Raw genomic sequence first — 17,895 nt, 5'->3', positions numbered from 1 at the left:
GTCAAATAAATAAGTAAAATCTTAAAAAAAAAAAAAAAAGAGGCAAGTGAGAACAAAAAAAGTAACAAAAACGGAACGCGTTTTGTTTTTTTTTTTTTTAAAGACTTTATTTATTTGAGAGAGAGAGCACAAGTAGAGAGAAGCAGGCAGAGGGAGATGCAGACTCCCCACTGAGCAGGGAGCCCCACATGGGGCTTGATTCCAGGGCCCTGGGATCATGATCTGAGCCGAAGGCAGACACTTAACCAACTGAGCCACTCAGGTGCTCCTGGAAAGCATTATTTTCAGTGCAAAAAATTAGACAAATATCCCTCTCAATACTAATTTTAAATAGGCTTTGAGATTTTGTGTAACAAGACAATGATATTCAGACTAGGTTTTTAAAAATCCCAACACAGACTTCTACAAAAGATACACTGAGAACAAAATGACTTAAAATCATATTTTTCTTTCTTTTTTTTTTTTTAAAGATTTTATTTATTTATTTGGCAGATAGAGATCACAAGTAGGCAGAGAGGCAAGCAGAGAGAGAGAGGAAGGACGAAGCAGGCTCCCCGTGGAGCAGAAAACCCGATGTGGGGCTCGATCCCAGCCTGGGATCGTGACCCAAGTGAAAGCAGAGGCTTTAACCCACTGAGCCACCCAGGTGCCCCTAAAATCATTTTTCTAATGAAGGGATAACTCACAGTAAAGATACATATGTAGGACTGTTTTATCAGCATAAAAACATTTATGAAGAAAAAAATTCACAAAGCCAAATTATCTTGTCTAGAACTAGACAAAATCAGCAAGGATATAGGACTTGAACAATACTTTAAATCAATTACATCTATCTGACATATATAGAACATTCCACCCAACAACAAAGGAATACACATTTCTCTCAAATGCACATGCAACAGTCTCCAGGACAAACCATATACTATACCATAAAACAAGTCCCAGTAAATTTTAAAAGGACTGAAATCAGGGCACCTGGGTGGCTCAGTCAGTTGGGTGTCTGCCTCCGGCTCAGGTCATGATCCTGGCACCCTGGGATCCTCCCCACATCCGGGTTCCTGATCAGCTGGGAGTCTGCTTCCCCCTCTCCCTCTCTCACCTCCCTCGTGCCCCCACTCATGAGCTCTTTCAAATAAATGTTAAAAATCTGAAAATAAATAAAAGGACTAAAACCATATAAACCATGTTTTCTGATCACAATGGCATGAACTTAGGGATACGGAGTATTGGTAATTCATAAATATGCGAAAATTAATCAACACACTCCAAAATATCCTAAGAATCAAGAAGAAAATCACATGAAAAATTAGAAAATACACTGAGATAATGAAAATGAAAACACAACATACCAAATTTAGAGGATGCAGCTAAAGCAGTGGAGGGGAAAATTTAAAGCTGTAAATGCCCGTATCAGAAAAGATATTTGAACCAACAACCAGATCTTCCACCTAAGAAACCAGAAAAGGAGCAAAAACAAACCCACACCAAGTAGGAGAAAAAAACCAAGGAAAAACGAATAGGGCAGGAAGATCCTATATAATTGAGAGAGGTAAACACACATGAAAAGCAAGGCATATGACAGATAGTGAAGGCACCACATTCCAGCCAAGTACACAGAGTACTTAATGAGTGCCAGCCGCCGTCCTGCAGCACTGAACTCCCCTAACAACTCTACAAGGCTGACATAGGTCTGCTCTTACTCCTGCTCTGTGGATGAGGAAACCAAGAAGACGAAAGTTATGTAACTTGTATGTAGTCACACTGTGAAACGGAAATCCAAAATTCAAACTTGGGCTCTGGACTTCAAGCATTCCTACGCCAAGTATGTATAGACCAAAAATAGTTTCCACTTTCCAGAAGTGTTTTGATTATTTAAAATATGAAAATGGGGGAGACTGGGTGGCTCAGTGGTTAAGCCTCTGCCTTCGGCTCAGGTCATGATCCAAGGGTCCTGAGATCGAGCCCGCATCGGGCTCTCTGCTCGACAGGGAGCCTGCTTCTCCCCTCTCTCTCTGCCTGCCTCTCTGCCTACTTGTGATCTCTCTCTGTCAAATAAATAAATAAAATCTTTTTAAAAATAAATAAATAAACAATAAAACATGAAAATGAATGAAACTTTCAGTCAAGGAAAGGAGGAAAAAGGAGTCAATGAAAAAGAAAAATGTCTTGAAGAGATGAAATAAATCCATGAAATTAGGAATTGGGATAGAAGTATGATGTCCTAACAGATGGCGGTCGGTTATGCTTTAAAAACATAATTCCATAAAGTTTCTTTAAAGAAAATATAGATCTCCAAACATTTGTCATCCATGCGCTCATTTATTCAAGATATTTATTTTTATTTATTTTTTAAAAGAAGGCTCCACACCCAACATGGGGCTTGAACTTGACCCCAAGATCAAGACTTGCATGCCCTGCTGACCGAGCCAACCAGGCACCCCTATTCAAGCTATTTATTGATGTTGGGGGCCTGAGTGGCTCAGTCACTGAGTATCTGCCTTCAGCTCAGGTCATGATCCCGGGGTCCTAAGATCGAGCCCCGCATCGGGTTCCCTGCTCAGAGGGAAGCCTGCTCCTCTCTCTGCCTCTGCCTGCTGCTCCCCCTGCTTGTATTCCCTCACTCAATGTTTCTCTCTCGCTCTCTGTCAAATAAATAAATAAATAAATAAATACGTACATACATATTTAGTAATGCTGTGTTCTCGGTACTGTCCTACATAACTTAAATCAAGTCAAGAAAAATAGAAGAAATTTAAATATATGAGTACTGATCAAGGAAAGAAGAAAAAAGTTGCCAGAGAATCCCCTCCAAAAGAGATCTGGCCCATATGGTTTTGTATCTCTCCCTCTCCTTGGGCCTCCCTCTTTCCTGAGACACAATAATACTGGAATCAGGCCAATTAATAATCCTACCACAGCCCCTAACAAAGAGTCGCATGTCTCTCACTTGAAATCAAAATCTAGAAATGACTGAGCATCTCAGAAGCTGAGATGCGCGGACGGGTAGGCCTCTTGAACCAGTGAGCCGAGACATGAATGCAAAGGGAAAGTTCTAGAAGGACATGAGAAGGGCCTTACAGGGAACAGACGGATGATAACAAAGCGAGCTCTGATGTGGTCTGGAGAAGCCAACCCAGCCCCGACACCCCCTTCAGCCCAAGCCCAACCCAGAGCAAGGTCGTGACTCCTTTCAGTTCGGGGAAGGCTGGGAGGTGAGGAAGCGGCGGGAGAGGCCGAAGCTGGCGGAGGCATGTTCGGGAGGACTGAGGAACGGCGTCGTCTGCGTACCACAGACGGGCCGGCTGAAGCAGCACGCGCTGACAGAGAGGCTGCAGCAAGTTCTCCAGAAGATTCCAGACCCTCATCAAGCTAATACTCTACACTAATCAACCACGCTAAGTAACAGACTCTCAACACGGACGAAACCGCTTTCTGTCGGTGGAGACGCCACCCAGGACTGTCACGGCCGGAGAGCAGCCAGTGCCTGGCTTCAGAGAGTCGGAGGTGAGGGCGACTCTCCTGCCCGGGGCTGAGGCAGCTGGTGACTTCAAGGGAAGCCGACGCTGCGGGCCATTCCGAGAGCCCCGCGACCCTTAAGAGTTATGCGGAGTCTACTCTGCCCACGCTCTAGAAAGGGAACAAAGCCTGGATGACAGCACGTCTGTTTACAACACAATTTATTGGACTTTTAAATTGTTTTTAAAGATTTTATTTATTTGATAGAGATCACAAGTAGGCAGAGAGGCAGGCAGAGAGAGAGAGGAGGAAGCACGCTCCCCGCTGAGCAGAGAGCCCGATGCAGGGCTTGATCCCAGGACCCTGAGATCATGACCTGAGCTGAAGGCAGAGGCTTAACCCACTAAGCCACCCAGGCGCCCTAATTTATTGGATATTTTATGTCCAGTGCTCAGAAAAAAGATTCCTTTCAAAATACTACTGCTTCTTGGGCGCCTGGGTGGCTTAGTTGGTTAAGCGACTGCCTTCAGCTCAGGTCATGATCCTGGAGTCCCAGGATCCTCCCACATCGGGCTCTCTGCTCAGCAGGGAGTCTGCTTCTCCCTCTGACCCTCTCCCCTCTCATGCTGTCTCTTTCTCTCTGTCACATAAATAAATAAAATCTTTAAAAAAAGCAAAAAGATTTGCTTCTTAACAAGGCACCGGGTCACCCAAGAGTTCCGATGGTGACAGACGGTAAGACTTCCGCTGTGTTCAGGTCTGCTAACATAGCACCCGCTCTGCGGCCTGTGCAGCAAGGGCTCATTTCAACTTTCAAGTCTTTTTATTTAAGAAATAGACTTCAGAAGGCCCTAGCTGCACAGACAGTGATTCCTCTGACGGATCTGTGCAAAGTAAACTGAAGACCTTCTGGAAAGGATTCACCATTCTAGATGCTGTTAAGAACACTTGTCATTCATAGGAAGACATCAGAGGAAGAAATGGATTCCAACCCTATGGATGACCTTGAGGGGTTTAGGACTCCAGCAGAGGAAGTACCGGCAGATGTTGTGGGAACAGCAAGAGAACTAGAAGCAGAAGCGGAGCTCGAGGGGTGCGTGGGTGGCTCAGTCAGTTAAGCCTCTGACTCTTGACCCTGGCTCAGGTCGTGATCTCAGGATAATGAGATCAAGCCCCTCGTCATGCTCCACACTCAGTCCTGAGTCTGCCGGAGACTCTCTTCCTCTGCCCCTCCCCACATGCGTACACATGCACTCTCACTTTCAAATAAATTAATACTTCTTTAAAAAAAATCTTATGGGGGCACCTGGGTGGCTCAGTCAGTGAAGCATCTGCCTTTGGCTCATGTCACGATCCCAGGGTCCTGGGACACAGCTCTATGTGGGCTCTTTGCTCAGTGGGGAGTCTGCTTCTCCCTCTCCCTCTGCCTGCCTCTCTGCCTACTTATGCTCTCTCTCTGTCAAATAAAGTCTTTAAAAACAACAACAAGATAATGAAAATCTAGTAATCCAAAGCACTTTAGGGATTTTTTACTTTAAAAAATTCAGCTAGGGGCACCTGGGTGGCTCAGTGGGTTAAGCCGCTGCCTTCAGCTTAGGTCATGATCCCAGGGTCCTGGGATCGAGCCCCACATTGGACTTTCTGCTCAGCAGGGAGCCTGCTTTCCTTCCTCTCTCTGCCTGCCTCTCTGCCTACTTGTGATCTCTGTCAAATAAATAAATAAAATCTTAAAAAAAAAATTCAGCTAAAGACTAAGTAAAAATAAAATGGGAGGAAATGTGTGAAACCTGTTTGCTATATAACTCAAACATATGCTATCATAGAATTCAAACATCACACACTGTTATAAGAACCATCAGATGAATGAATCAAATGGAAAGCCCCCCAAAAAACACAAGCGTATACTAATTTACAATACAAACATAACGCTGACAGATCACCATCTTTAAGAAAGTAGTTACAAACATCATACCAAGATTAACTGCGGGATGTGTTACAATGTTATGTCAACTCAGTTTATGAATAAAGAAAAAAAAAACTAAAAAGAAAGTTGGCTGAATATTTCTCTCATTTCAACATTGAAAAATATCTTTCTAAGCATTAAGCTCCAGAAGAGCAGGACTTCTGCCTCACTTGCCTCTCTCCGACTTCTAGAACACCTTGCCTAGATTGGCTATTATAAATAACTCTAGGCAGGGGCACCTGGGTGGCTCAGTCGGTTAAGCAACTGCCTTTGACTTAGGTTGTGATCCCAGGGTCCTGGGATGGAGTCCTGCGTTGGGCTCCCTGCTTGTTGGGGAGCCTGTATCTCCCTCTGCCTACTGATCCCCGTGCTTGTGCACTTACTCTCTCTCTGTCCAATAAATAAAATCTTTTAAAAAATAAGTAAATAACTCCAGGTAGTCATTTAAAATTAATAAAAGCAAAGAAAATAGACAAAAATGAATTCAGATCTAACTCCAAAAAGATCAAAGGCAAATGCAAGTCCTACTGTGTGATTCACTTATATAATTTTTTTTTAAAGACAGATTGGTTTTAGAGAGTGAGCGTGCGTGCGTGGCGGGGCATGGGCAGAGGGATAGGGATAGAGAATCTCCAGCAGACCCCCGGCTGGGCCAGGAGCCGGGGCCTGACCCCAGGATCCTAAGATCATGACCTGAGCTGAAACCAAGAGTCAGACGCTTAACCACCTAAGCCACCCAGGGGCCCCATTTACATGAATTTTGAAAAGAGACCTGCACAAACTACCCAAGCTTCAGCAGACCAGTATCTCGGGTGGGAAAGGGAAGGGGATTGGGGTCAAACACACAGAGGCCTCGAAAGTATTGTTGGTGTTGGGTCACTGCCTGTTCTTCTCATGAGTCCCTCACCTATACGAATGTCAGTTTCACTTTTTAATTAAAACAAACGGGTGCCTGGGTGGCTCAGTGGGTTGAAGCCTCTGCCTTCGGCTCAGGTCATGATCCCAGGATCCTGGGATTGAGCCCCGCATCGGGCTCTCTGCTCAGCAGGGAGCCTGCTTCCTCCTCTCTCTCTCTCTCTCTGCCTGCCTCTCGGCCTACTTGTGATCCCTGTCTGTCAAATAAATAAATAAAATCTTTAAAAACAAACAAACAAAAAATCCCCAAACTCTGAACTCTATAGACACGAGCAAGGGAAAAGAAAAAACCTGACAGGATAGAGTTAATATTCTTATCAAACAGTACCGATAAATGATCAACCTCATCATTTATCCAAGAAATGCTAGTTAATGCATCACTGCCACATCACCAATCCGGAGAAGGTTATAAAAATCAATGAGTTTTGGGGAGAAGGGGCACACAGCCTTACCACAGTAATGTGAACTAACACCAGTTAACCCTCAAGCAGCTACTCTGTACTAGGCATTTTCTCAGCGCTCCGTCAATATGAACTCATTCAATATTCCTACCAGTCCTACAAGAGGATTACTCTTATTCCCATTCTGAGAATCAAAAGCACACAGGGATTACTCAATTTGACGGAAGTCACAAAGCAAATAAATTCACAGATCAGAAAATGTAAATTAATACAGTCCTTTCGAGGGCAGTTCTGCGACATTCACCAACTACCTTAAAATGCGCCGCTTTTGACCTGGAATCTCAGTGCTGAGACGCCATCCTAAGGAACAGACCTGGACAGCACCCATGTCGTCACAGAACCCTTCACCTCCACGCAGATACACCGTTCCGGACTGAACACACACGTGTCCCTACTCTCCCCCAAAACATTGCTAAATCAAAGTTAAAGGATGAAAAAGATATAAAGTCACAAGGAAAAAAAGGAGAGAGAAGAATCGAGGGAGAGGACAGAGATCAAAAGCTGTGGGAGATGACAAGCAGCGGAAAAAGGGTGGTGAGTGACAAAGCCCACGACAGGAAGGTGACCAAACGCTGCAGACAGCTGACAGGCAGCCCAGAACCCCAGAGCAGCTTAGGAACGAAGGAGAGCAAGTACTCCGGTTAAAAGAACAATCATTAAAAAAAAGCAAGCAACAAAAACACCGCGGACTTCTGTAGGAAACTGAAACAGTCACACACAATACAAATGCGATCACGTGACATTACTCGGCTCAACAGCTAACACTACTGATAGATTCGCAATAACAAAGACACGACCGAAACCGCGCTAACTCTTCACTCTTCTGTAAGTTACCAGATTCTAAAAACCTAAAAAATCAATAACTAATTTTATGTTATTTAGAAATATGAAGGAAAATACCAGAAGAAATTGGTTAAGAGGTGAAAATGATGCCAGGAAGACAGGTGGCAAGGAAATCATATTTTTAAATTAATTCTTCTAATGCTCCTTGACTTCTTATACAGGTAATGTAAGAAAGTAGCTTAAAAAATAATTTGTTCCAAGAAATACAGAATATGCGGAAAAATACAAATAAGACATAAATCCCCTGTCCATCTACCAACCTGTTTACGTTTTGGTATCATGCATCCCTGCTCTATACCTATATTTAATCTACATATTCTAGAAAATTAGGCTCCTTGGGGTGCCTGGGTGGCTCAGTCATTAGGCATCTGCCTTCGGCTTGGGTCACGATCCCAGAATCCTGGGATCGAGCCCCACATCGGGCCCCCTGCTCAGTGGGGAGCCTGCTTCTCCCTCTCCTACCTCCTCCCCTGCTTGTGTTCCCTCTCTCACTGTCTCTCTGTCAAATAAATGGGTAAAATATTTAAAAAAAAGGAAAGAAGAGAAAATTAGGCTTCTCTTAATTATATTGTTTAGTAATCTGTTGTTTTCATTTAATTTTTTGTGGGTATTTCCTCAGTAATTACATATATATTTACAACATGAGGAACAAAATGAGTACCCTAGACCAAGTTTTTATGCGAGCTGAACTAAACACTTTTGGGATAGAGTTAGTCATGTCAATTAAAAGCATATGAATTTGGGGTGCCTGGGTGGCTCAGTGGGTTAAAGCCTCTGCCTTCGGCTCAGGGCATGGTCCCAGGGTCCTAGGATCGAGCCCCTCATCAGGCTCCCTGCTCAGCAGTGAGCCTGCTTCTTCCTCTCTCTCTCTCTCTCCACCTGCCTCTCAGCCTACTTGTGATCTCCATCTGTCAAATAAATAAATAAAATCTTAAAATATAAATTAATTAATTAAAAAAACTGAGTGGGAATATATTTCTTTAGAAAAAATAAGATTAAGGATAACATAACACATTTTCTATATCGTCTAACTAGTAAAATGTAACAACAATGTTTATAATTGAAGTTAGTTTGCTTTCTCCAAAGAGTTCCTCTGCCTGGAAAAAAATGTTTTCACAATATATTACTAATTTAAAATAAAAGCATATACAGTATAATCCCTAATTTATTTCTTAGAATGTAAACAGCATAGGGGAAAACAAGCCTGCAAAGTCACACAATAAAAAAATCAACAGTAGTTCTTTCTTAGGCCTATTATGGATCATTTTTGTTATTTTCTTCCCAATGCTTTTCTACATTTCCTTAACTGCACTGGTATTACTTCTGGAGTCCCTTTTAAGAAACAGTCTAGAGGGGCACCTGGGTGGCTCAGTGGCTTAAGCCTCTGCCTTCGGCTCAGGTCACGGTCTCAGGGTCCTGGGATCGAGTCCCGCATCGGGCTCTCTGCTCAGTGGGGAGCCTGCTCCCTGCCCCTGCCTACTTGTGATCTCTGTCTGTCCAATAAATAAATAAAATCTTAAAAAAAAAAAAAAAAAAAAAAAAAAAAAACGGTCTAGAGTCAATGCTGCAAATGAAAGACAGCAAGGGTGTGAGTAGTTCAAAAGTGACTTATTTGATAGCTAGACTTGTTTTCACATCTTTCATTGAGTTTCCCTGAAGCAATTCCATACCACACTGAAACTCTCCTTGGTGCCTGTCTGGTCTTCTGTTCTTACAGTCAATAATTACTGAGCCTCCATTTTGTGTCGGGCACTGTTCTAGTACTAAAGACTCAGCAGTGAATAAAACAGATGAAATTTGCCAGAGAAGACAAAAACAAAAACACCTATAACAAAAATGCACTTTTAGTGGCCACACAAACATGAGCACACAACAGACACACATACACTCCTTCCAAGTGTGAGGAAGAAAAATTAAGGATAGGTGGGAAGAGAGCATTGTTTTAGTCAGAGTAGGCCTCCCGAGGAGGGAGCCCCGACCTGAATGAGGAGAGGTGGCCATGCAAAGATATGAGAGAGCAGGCTAGGGAGACGGAGCAACTGAAAAGGTCCTGAGATGTACAAGCTTGTACAGAATAGGGAAAAGACCAGTGCAAAGTGGAATGAGCAAGCGGGAGAGCAGATGATGTAGGAGGAGGCAGGGATCAGACCATGTAGGGCCTTACAAGACCACAGGGAGTCCCGAAGGTGATTCAAAGGCACTGAGGTTTAAAAGATCACTGCGTGCTACATGGATAATGGACTGTGTGAGGGAATGCAAGGAGACTTTACAGGTGTTCAAGCAAGAAACAATCATGGCCTGGACCAGAGAGAGTCATAGGGTGAGAGGACGAGATGCGGTCCGACATGTATACACCTTGATGGATGACCCAACAGAACTTGATGACTCACCATCAGGAATGAGGAAGGAATCATAGGTGATTTGCAGGTTCTTGGCTAGAGTAACTGAGTGAATGGTGGTGTCATTTACTGCCGGGGCTAACTGGCAGAGAAGCAAGTTTGTAAGTGGCAGATATCAAAAGACCCAGAGGGCCGGGTGGCTCAGTTCAGCGTCCGACTCTTGGTTTCAGCTCAGGTCACAATCTCAGTCAGGGTGTGAGACTGAGTCCCACACTGGGCTCCACACTCAGCTTGGAGTCTGCTTGAGATTCTCTCTCTCTCGCCCCTGCCCCCACACTCTCACTCTCCTTCTCCAAAATAAATAAAATCTTAAAAAAAGAAAAAATCAAGAGACCCATTTCAGACATGTTAACCGTGAAATGACCACTAGCCATTCGGGTCAAGATGTCGAAGAGACAATTTTACCCAGTTCATGTCTGTAGTCCATGGGTAAGTTGGGGATGATGACGTTTAACTGATACTTAAAGGTATGGGACTAGACTCCTGGGTGGCTCAGTCAATTAAGCAGCTGCCTTCAGCTTAGGTCATGATCCCAGGGTCCGGGGCTCATTGCTCAGCAGGGAGCCTGTTTCTCCCTCTGCCTCTGCCTGCTGTCCCCCCTGCTTGTGCTCGCTCTCTGATAAATAAATAAAATCCTTAAAAGAAAATTAAAAATAAATAAAGGTATAGGACTAAATTTATCTCCTAGGGTGTGAGCCTCAAGGTCTGCTAACTTTAGAGGTAGCAAAGGGGAAGGTGAGTGTAGAGGTTCCAGAAGCCAAGTGAATAAAGTGTTTCCAATACCTGAGTCAGAGCTGCTAGTAAGCAGAGCAGGTAAGATAAGGACTGAGAACTCGTGACCTTGATAAAGGCAGCCTCAGCAGAGTGATGGAAGAGAAAGCCCCGTTTATGCTCAAGAGAGGATTGGAAAAGGGGAGCCTGGGCAGCACAGCTGGTTAAGCATGTGAACCTTGGTTTCAGCTCAAGTCGTGATCTCAGGGTCAGGAGATTGAGCCCAGCATCAGGCTCTGGGCTCAGCACGGGGTCTACTTGAGACTCTCTCTCCCTCTCCCTCTACCCCCGACCCTGGCGCTCTCTAAAATTTAAAAAAAAAAAAAAAAAAAAAAAAAAAAAAAAAAAATCCTAAAAAAAGAAAAGGGAGAGAGAGAGAACTGAAGACAAGAGAGTACAGATAACTCTTTGAAGTCATATGTACTGCTTTTGGGACAAGGGCTGACCACTGTTTCTCCAGCATCTCACTAGTTCTCGGCACAGAGTACATGGGAAGTAAGCATTACCAAAAGAACTTTGAATCTGACAATTGCCAATATTTCACACCATATTAAGAAACGTGATAGAGGGGTGCCTGGGTGGCTCAGTGGGTTAAGCCTCTGCCTTCAGCTCAGGTCACGATCCCAGGGTCCTGTGATCAAGCCCCACATCGGGCTCTCTGCTCAGCGGGAAGCCTGCTTCCCTTCCTCTCTCTCTGCCTGCCTCTCTGCCTACTTTTGTCAAATTAACAAATAAAATCATATTTAAAAAAAAAAAAAACCCAACCTGATAGCATCCTGCCCATCCCATTCTGTTCCTAACAGCATTCTGTAGGCTCTTCCCTTCATCATGAGGATGAACTACAAAAACCTGAGTTTCTCGGGGCGCCCCGGTGGCTCAGTTGGTTAAACGTCTGCTTTTGGCTTGGGTCATGGTCCCAGGGTCCCGGGATCGAGCCCCGCATCAGGTTCCCTGCTCAGCAGGAGTCTGCTTCTCTTTCTCCTCCCTGCTTGTACTCTACCTCGCTCTCTCACCGTCTCTCAAATAAATAAATAAAATCTTTTTTTTTAATGATTTTTTTCAAAGATTTTATTTATTTGTCAGAGAGAGAGAGAGAGAGAGCGAGAGCGCACAAACGCACAAGCAGGGGGGCCGGCAGGCAGAGGGAGAAGTAGGCTCCCCACTGAGCAAGAAGCCAAATGTGGGACTCGACCCCAGGACTCTGGGATCAGGACCTGAGCCAAAAGCAGATGCTTAACTGACTGAGCCACTCAGGCATCCAAAAAACAAACAAATAAACCAAAAAACCCAGAGCTTCTCTTCACCTTTCCAGGACCAAAATGTAATTAAGTAGCATTGTGACTGGTAGTTGAGCCAAGAGAAAAGAAAAAGACCTTCCATTTCTGCTCCCCAATTTTCCAGAGATTATATACAAGTCAACAAGTAAATTATGAACATGTCACCAAAGGGTTAAAAAAGCAATCAGTGGTCCAATTAATTAAATAAAACATCTCATTTCAAACCTTCTGCTGAGATCTTAAAAAAAGCCACTTAATTCCCCAAATGGGTAACTTGCCCTCCCCCGATGCACGTACGCGTCCCTCTATTACAGCGTTAAAGCTCCGAGGCAAAAAGCAACGTCCAGAAAACAGTCAGGTTTCCCTACCTGACAAAACGTCTTCCGCTAATTCCTTTTCTCTTTCAATTTTTTCCTCTAGAGTTGAAATGCAGAATTCATAGCCAGCAAGAGCAAATTCCTGTCTGTAAAGCAAAGATCAGCAGTCGGCTGTTCACCTTTTCACAAACTCCTCTTTCATTCGCATTTTCCGGCTTGGGTGTGAGCATTAGCAATACAGGAAATGTGAGATGGGGAGGGGGAATGCTGCTTGAAGTTTCCAAGGAGTCTGAGTCTGCCATTTTGTAGAAGTTTTTAGTCACCCATTTAACCTAGCTTAAGACCCAAAACGCTGAGAATGCTGCTGTCATCTTAATAAATGACAGAACCAGTAGCTTCCACCATGAGTTTGTCTCTCCATTTGGGAAGGCCTTACACTCACTCAAAGTAATGCTAATATGAACAGAGGCTCAGGCCACCTGCCCTAAGGATGCTAACTACTGATCTCGTGCAAGTTCTGAACAGGTTTATTAGCTTTGTGTATTAGCTTCCCAACCTGTTAGGTCTTTACTAGAAGCTTCTTTTATATACATGGAATTCCTGACTATGGCACTAGAAGGTACTGAGCCTGAATCCAGCCCGGGACCCTCAACCAAATGGAGAGGACACCTAAACATTAGGCAGATGGACTCCGGAGAGAACAAGCGTCAACCATCGGTTTCTAGAAAGAGATGCATGGACACAACAGAAATTCCTTCTGCATCCAGAAGTTCAGCCCTGGTTCTCATCTTCGGTGATGGCTCTGGTTTCTTAGCAGACGGGCACTCCAAAGCTCACCCCTTCTCCTCTAGTGCTTTGCCAGGGAGAACCGATGACCCCACTGCTGTACTCTGTTCCCAGAACAGAAGCTTCTTCAGACCAAACTTTGGCAGGAGGGACCCTATCCGGCCAGGACTAGGAGCTGGGGGAGGCTGCCCACTAGATGTTTCTAGTCAGAGCAAAATGTCTAGAAATAATTCCCTTACTACTATCAGCCTTCCTAAGCCCCAAGTCTAGTTACATATATTCCATTCTCTAAATGAAAAAATACTTTTGACAAGAGTACAGAGTAACCAATAGACCAATTATCAGGGGCCACTACTTCCACTTGTCCGAGACCATGAATTCGTCTTACTCTCCACTGGGATTAGCTTCGGCCTTCTTTTTATTCCAATTCATACCCCATCGACCTCCAGTTCTAGGACTCCTCCAAGAGAGACTGATCCGAGCTGCGATGCTCCCCAGCACGGGCCAACCTCAAAGCTCCACAAGAGACTTGAAATCAAAAGACCCTCCGAAGTCCTAGCCCACCTAGTGTCCATGCACATGCAGGCAACAAGCAGATTCCGCTGACAGAGAAGGAGCTGGTGACCAGGGCAGCAGGGACCAGAGCCAGGAACCCTGGCCTCAACGAGCACTCCTGTTACAGCATCAGGTCTGATATCATTCCATACCTCTGGTGCGCAACTACCACAACACTGAAAACCTAAAAGCTATTCTCAGGTCCTCCCACAAATGCCCTCCAAGATACATAACTCTCTAGAAGTTCTTTGCTTACACTCTAGGTTATTTCTTCTTTGAACCCCACCTTAAGAGAATGAAAGGCACCAGGCCTCACTCATCGGTGTTCCTGGGACCATGAGCACATATCCAAATTCTTTCCTAAAGCCTTTTCCATGTAGCAGAAGATTCTTCTTTACAAGAATTTAGATTCACCTAATACTTTTACATTAAGACCAATTTTCCATCTTACATATCCAGAGCTCACTCCCCTACTCCGAGGTATTTCCCCTTCTTAAAACTTGTCACCTGATCGCCTTTACATGCTTTAAAAACACTGCCCGCTGGACGCCACTGAGACACTCCCACATCAAGTCCCTCATCACCCAACTATGTATCTACCCTCCTGGTTTGTTGATACTTATATTCAAAAAATGGTTCCTTCAAAGTACATTACCCCAATGGCTTTTACACTGCTCCCTCCTCTTCTAGGAAGAGCTAAACTAGTTCTAACTATAACCTTCCTTCCCAGTTCAAGCAGGAACCGAAAAGTTGATTAGCTTTGTCCCGGTGTGGCCAAAGGAGTGAGGGCTGTCTGCCCCACTCAGCAGGCTACTGGAAACAGCAGGGCAAAAACTAGAAGACTAAAGACTTCAAGGATGGGGTGGGGGGAACACTTTGAGTGCGATACCCAGTTTTTTTGAGACCCAGATAACTGGAAACTAAACGAAAATGATACAATATCCTAGAAAGTTCTCTGCCCATAGCCCAACTCCCTGGCTGCTGCCACACCTAGATTCTGACTCTACTTACCTATTCTGAGCAGCATAGATACTGGCCAGCTTTAGAGAGATTTCAATTATTGCATTGTCTTCCTGTTAGGAAAAAGGAAATGAAGAAAATTCACAGAAGCTCAATTTCCACATGGATAATTTCTGATCAACATCTAGACTGACTTTAGCCTAAAAGCTTTAGTCTTTATCCTTCTGGAAGAATTAGGCAACTGAACTTCTCAGCAACCGCGTTTTGCATGAATGAAAGACTGGTAGTTTATACAGGGCCAAGAGGGGGAAAAAAAAATCCACCTTTTTTCACCAAAGCACATGTTGGGGGCTGAGTGGAGTTTTCAGGAAGCAAAACTGTTTTGAAAACCTCTTCCGCTAGGGCCCAATCCTAGGCAACGTCCTTACCTGTTGCATGCCCCCTCCAAGCAGGTAACTCATTGTTGCTTTAAAAAGTTTTTCTGCCTAGAAGCATAAGGAAAAGATTTTTCTTTTACTTGGGACCCTGGATTCCAAGTACTAGTCTGATGCAACATCCCCTTGTAGAACAACATACACACTCATATGCAGAGAAAAATATCCTTGTGATGTGAAAACAGATAAAAACACCACGACCCTACCTCCTCTGGGAACCGTAAAAACTACCCTGTGAGAAGTAGAAACCAACTTCAGAAATTAGCTTTTCATCTAGGGGTGCCTGGGTGGCTCAATGGGTTAAGGCCTCTGCCTTTGGCTCGGGTCGCGATCCCAGGGTTCTGGGATCGAGCTCCGCATCGGGCCCTCTACTCAGTGGGGAGCCTGCTTCCCTTCCTCTCTCTCTGCCTGCCTCTTTGCCTACTTGTGATCTCTGTCAAATAAATAAATAAAATCTTTAAAAAAAAAAAAAGGAAAAAATATATTAACTTTTCATCTAAAGCTACTGTGGCAGAAGCTGCAAGCTATCCCCTAATTATTCACTCTCCCATCCTTTTAGTTACAACATCTGTTCAGGTTTTTTTTTTACAGGTCAGCCTCCTTTGCAATTAGTACGGTCATATGATGAAGTCTTGGCCATGGGGTGCAAGTAGAAGGAACGTGAACAATTTTTAAATCCTATTTTATAAGGAAGCTGCCTGCCTGCCCCTTCCTGGAGGCTAGGGGTGAGCCAGCTCACCCATGCGGACAAGAACATAGCTTACAAGGAAGTCAAGGTTGTGGACCACTTCATGGAACAGAGGTACCTACCGTTCTTCAGTGCACCACTACCTCTGGAATAATGCATTAAAAGAAATACACCCTCTTGTTGGAGTCACTCTATTTTGGGGTCTCCTTTTTACAGCAGCTGAGCTTGTATCCTTCCTAATAAAGAGTTCCCTTGAAGCTAGTCCTTCACAAACTCAAAATACCACAAAGTGATTTACTTACATTTTCAAGCTGACCCCGTATAAATGCTAAGTTGGCCATCTGAAAGCAAATTACAAATTGTTTTTCAGTTTAGAGCACTGCATTCTTATTTCAAAACTTCTAAGCTATGACTCCCTTTTGCTTTTACCCTCTGAATAAGAAAAAAAAAAAGTTCCAAGAAAAAGGTATTTAACTAATTTGCGAAAATCGAAGGACAGCAATTGTGTGAGTGTAAATAGTTGCACAATCTTTGCGGATGAAAAACCAACTATGGATCCATTCATCACTGGAAAAAACAAATACTAATGACATTTATTTTTGGCCTGAGATTTAAACTTCATGTAAGTGACAGATAATAAAATGTTAGTACCTAAGGGTCATATAATAAAAATCGAAACCAAAAGAAAACGTAGTAAAAACAAAACCCAAAGAGCTTCACAACACCCTGAAGGTCAGGAGGGTATATCAGGAGAACGAACAACCCTTCTCTTACATCCACCCTTCACCATCAGTGGCTCAGACTGGCTAGAAGAGTTACCAAATCGTAAGTGTAAGTGATGGCCTTCTTGTTATCACTCTGATAGGCAAGACGAAGAGCGTCATGTAAAATCAGCTCAGCCTCTTCTGGCTCATCTTTCATGATGCTCAACTGAAAAGAGAAAACAAAGAAAGGGATAGAAAACGAAATGTAAAGAAAGCAGATATATGTGCTACCACACAGAAGTGGGTACGGCCATACATCCCAATACACAGAAGACAGCTATCCGCTCATTCGTCAAATATGTACTGAATTCCAGCTGTGCACCAGGCTTTAGGTCTACAACGGTGACAGGGAGGTCCTCTTCCTTTGCAGCTATGTATTTGCAGCCACACGACAAAGTTCTGGCCAACAAATGCAGACAACAGGAACGTGAATAATTTACTGCACCCTGTTTTCTAAGGAAGTTGCTTGTCTGGCATCTTTTTTCCCCTCCTACAGACTGAAGGTAATCCTACAGGACAAATAAACTTAATTATAACTAATGATATAAACTATGAAGGAAAGCAATGGGAATAACAATAAGGGGCCCCCCTCTAAAGGCGAGACAGAGAAGCCCTCCGAGGAAGTGACAGTTATACTGAGGCAGGAAGGATGAGAGTCAACCAGGAATCATGGGGGAAAATGACCCAGAGAGCAGGGGATGAACAAAGGCCCAGCAGGCTGAAGAGAAGGATTTTCCAGAACCATTCAAGAGATGAAAGGAAACACATGTGAAGGGCAGACCCGGCGAGCCAGAGAATTATTGCTAAATGGGTGGACAAGGCAGGGGTGGGGTAGGTCAGGCAGGGTCGTGCAAGCCACGATAAGAAGTTTGGATTTTATCATAAATACAGCGGGAAGTCACTCAAAAGTGTTTAGGCGAAGAAGTGGTATGATCCAATTTACATTTTTGGTTTTTTGACTTAAAAATTTTTTAAAGATTTGTTTATTTTTAGAGAGTGTGCACGTGGCCGGGGGTGGGGGGGTTCTCAAGCAGACTCCCCATGGAGTAGGGAGCTGGAAGTGGGGTTCGAGCTCACAATCCAAAGATCATGACCTGAGCTGAAACCAGGAGTTCGAGACTTAACGGACAGAGCCACCAGGCGGCCCCCAGTTTACGTTTCTCACTGCTGCATGGAGAGTGGGGCAACAGGGCAGGCAAAACTACCAGACGGCAGGCTGTGACAATGTGGCCAGGATGACAGCAGAGGACACAAAGAAAAAGGCAGATGGATTCCAGAAATACTCTGATTTTGGTGGCAAGAGTAA

At 44.1% G+C, this 17,895-nt stretch overlaps 1 protein-coding gene across 1 annotated transcript in view; it reads right to left on the bottom strand.

Annotated features, from left to right (window-relative positions):
• TTC19 (tetratricopeptide repeat domain 19) overlaps nt 1–17,895 on the bottom strand; it is a 31,306-nt gene that overhangs the window by 12,232 nt on the left and 1,179 nt on the right. Inside the window, 5 exon segments of the mRNA XM_047709205.1 lie at nt 12,454–12,548; nt 14,755–14,816; nt 15,132–15,188; nt 16,128–16,166; nt 16,645–16,755. Coding sequence (XP_047565161.1) covers nt 12,454–12,548; nt 14,755–14,816; nt 15,132–15,188; nt 16,128–16,166; nt 16,645–16,755 — 364 coding nt within the window.

The sequence above is a fragment of the Lutra lutra genome, chromosome 16 (assembly GCF_902655055.1).
Source record: "Lutra lutra chromosome 16, mLutLut1.2, whole genome shotgun sequence".
NCBI lineage: Eukaryota > Metazoa > Chordata > Mammalia > Carnivora > Mustelidae > Lutra > Lutra lutra.
Note: the sequence above shows the minus strand (reverse complement) of the source record. Positions and strands in the feature narration are given on the sequence as shown.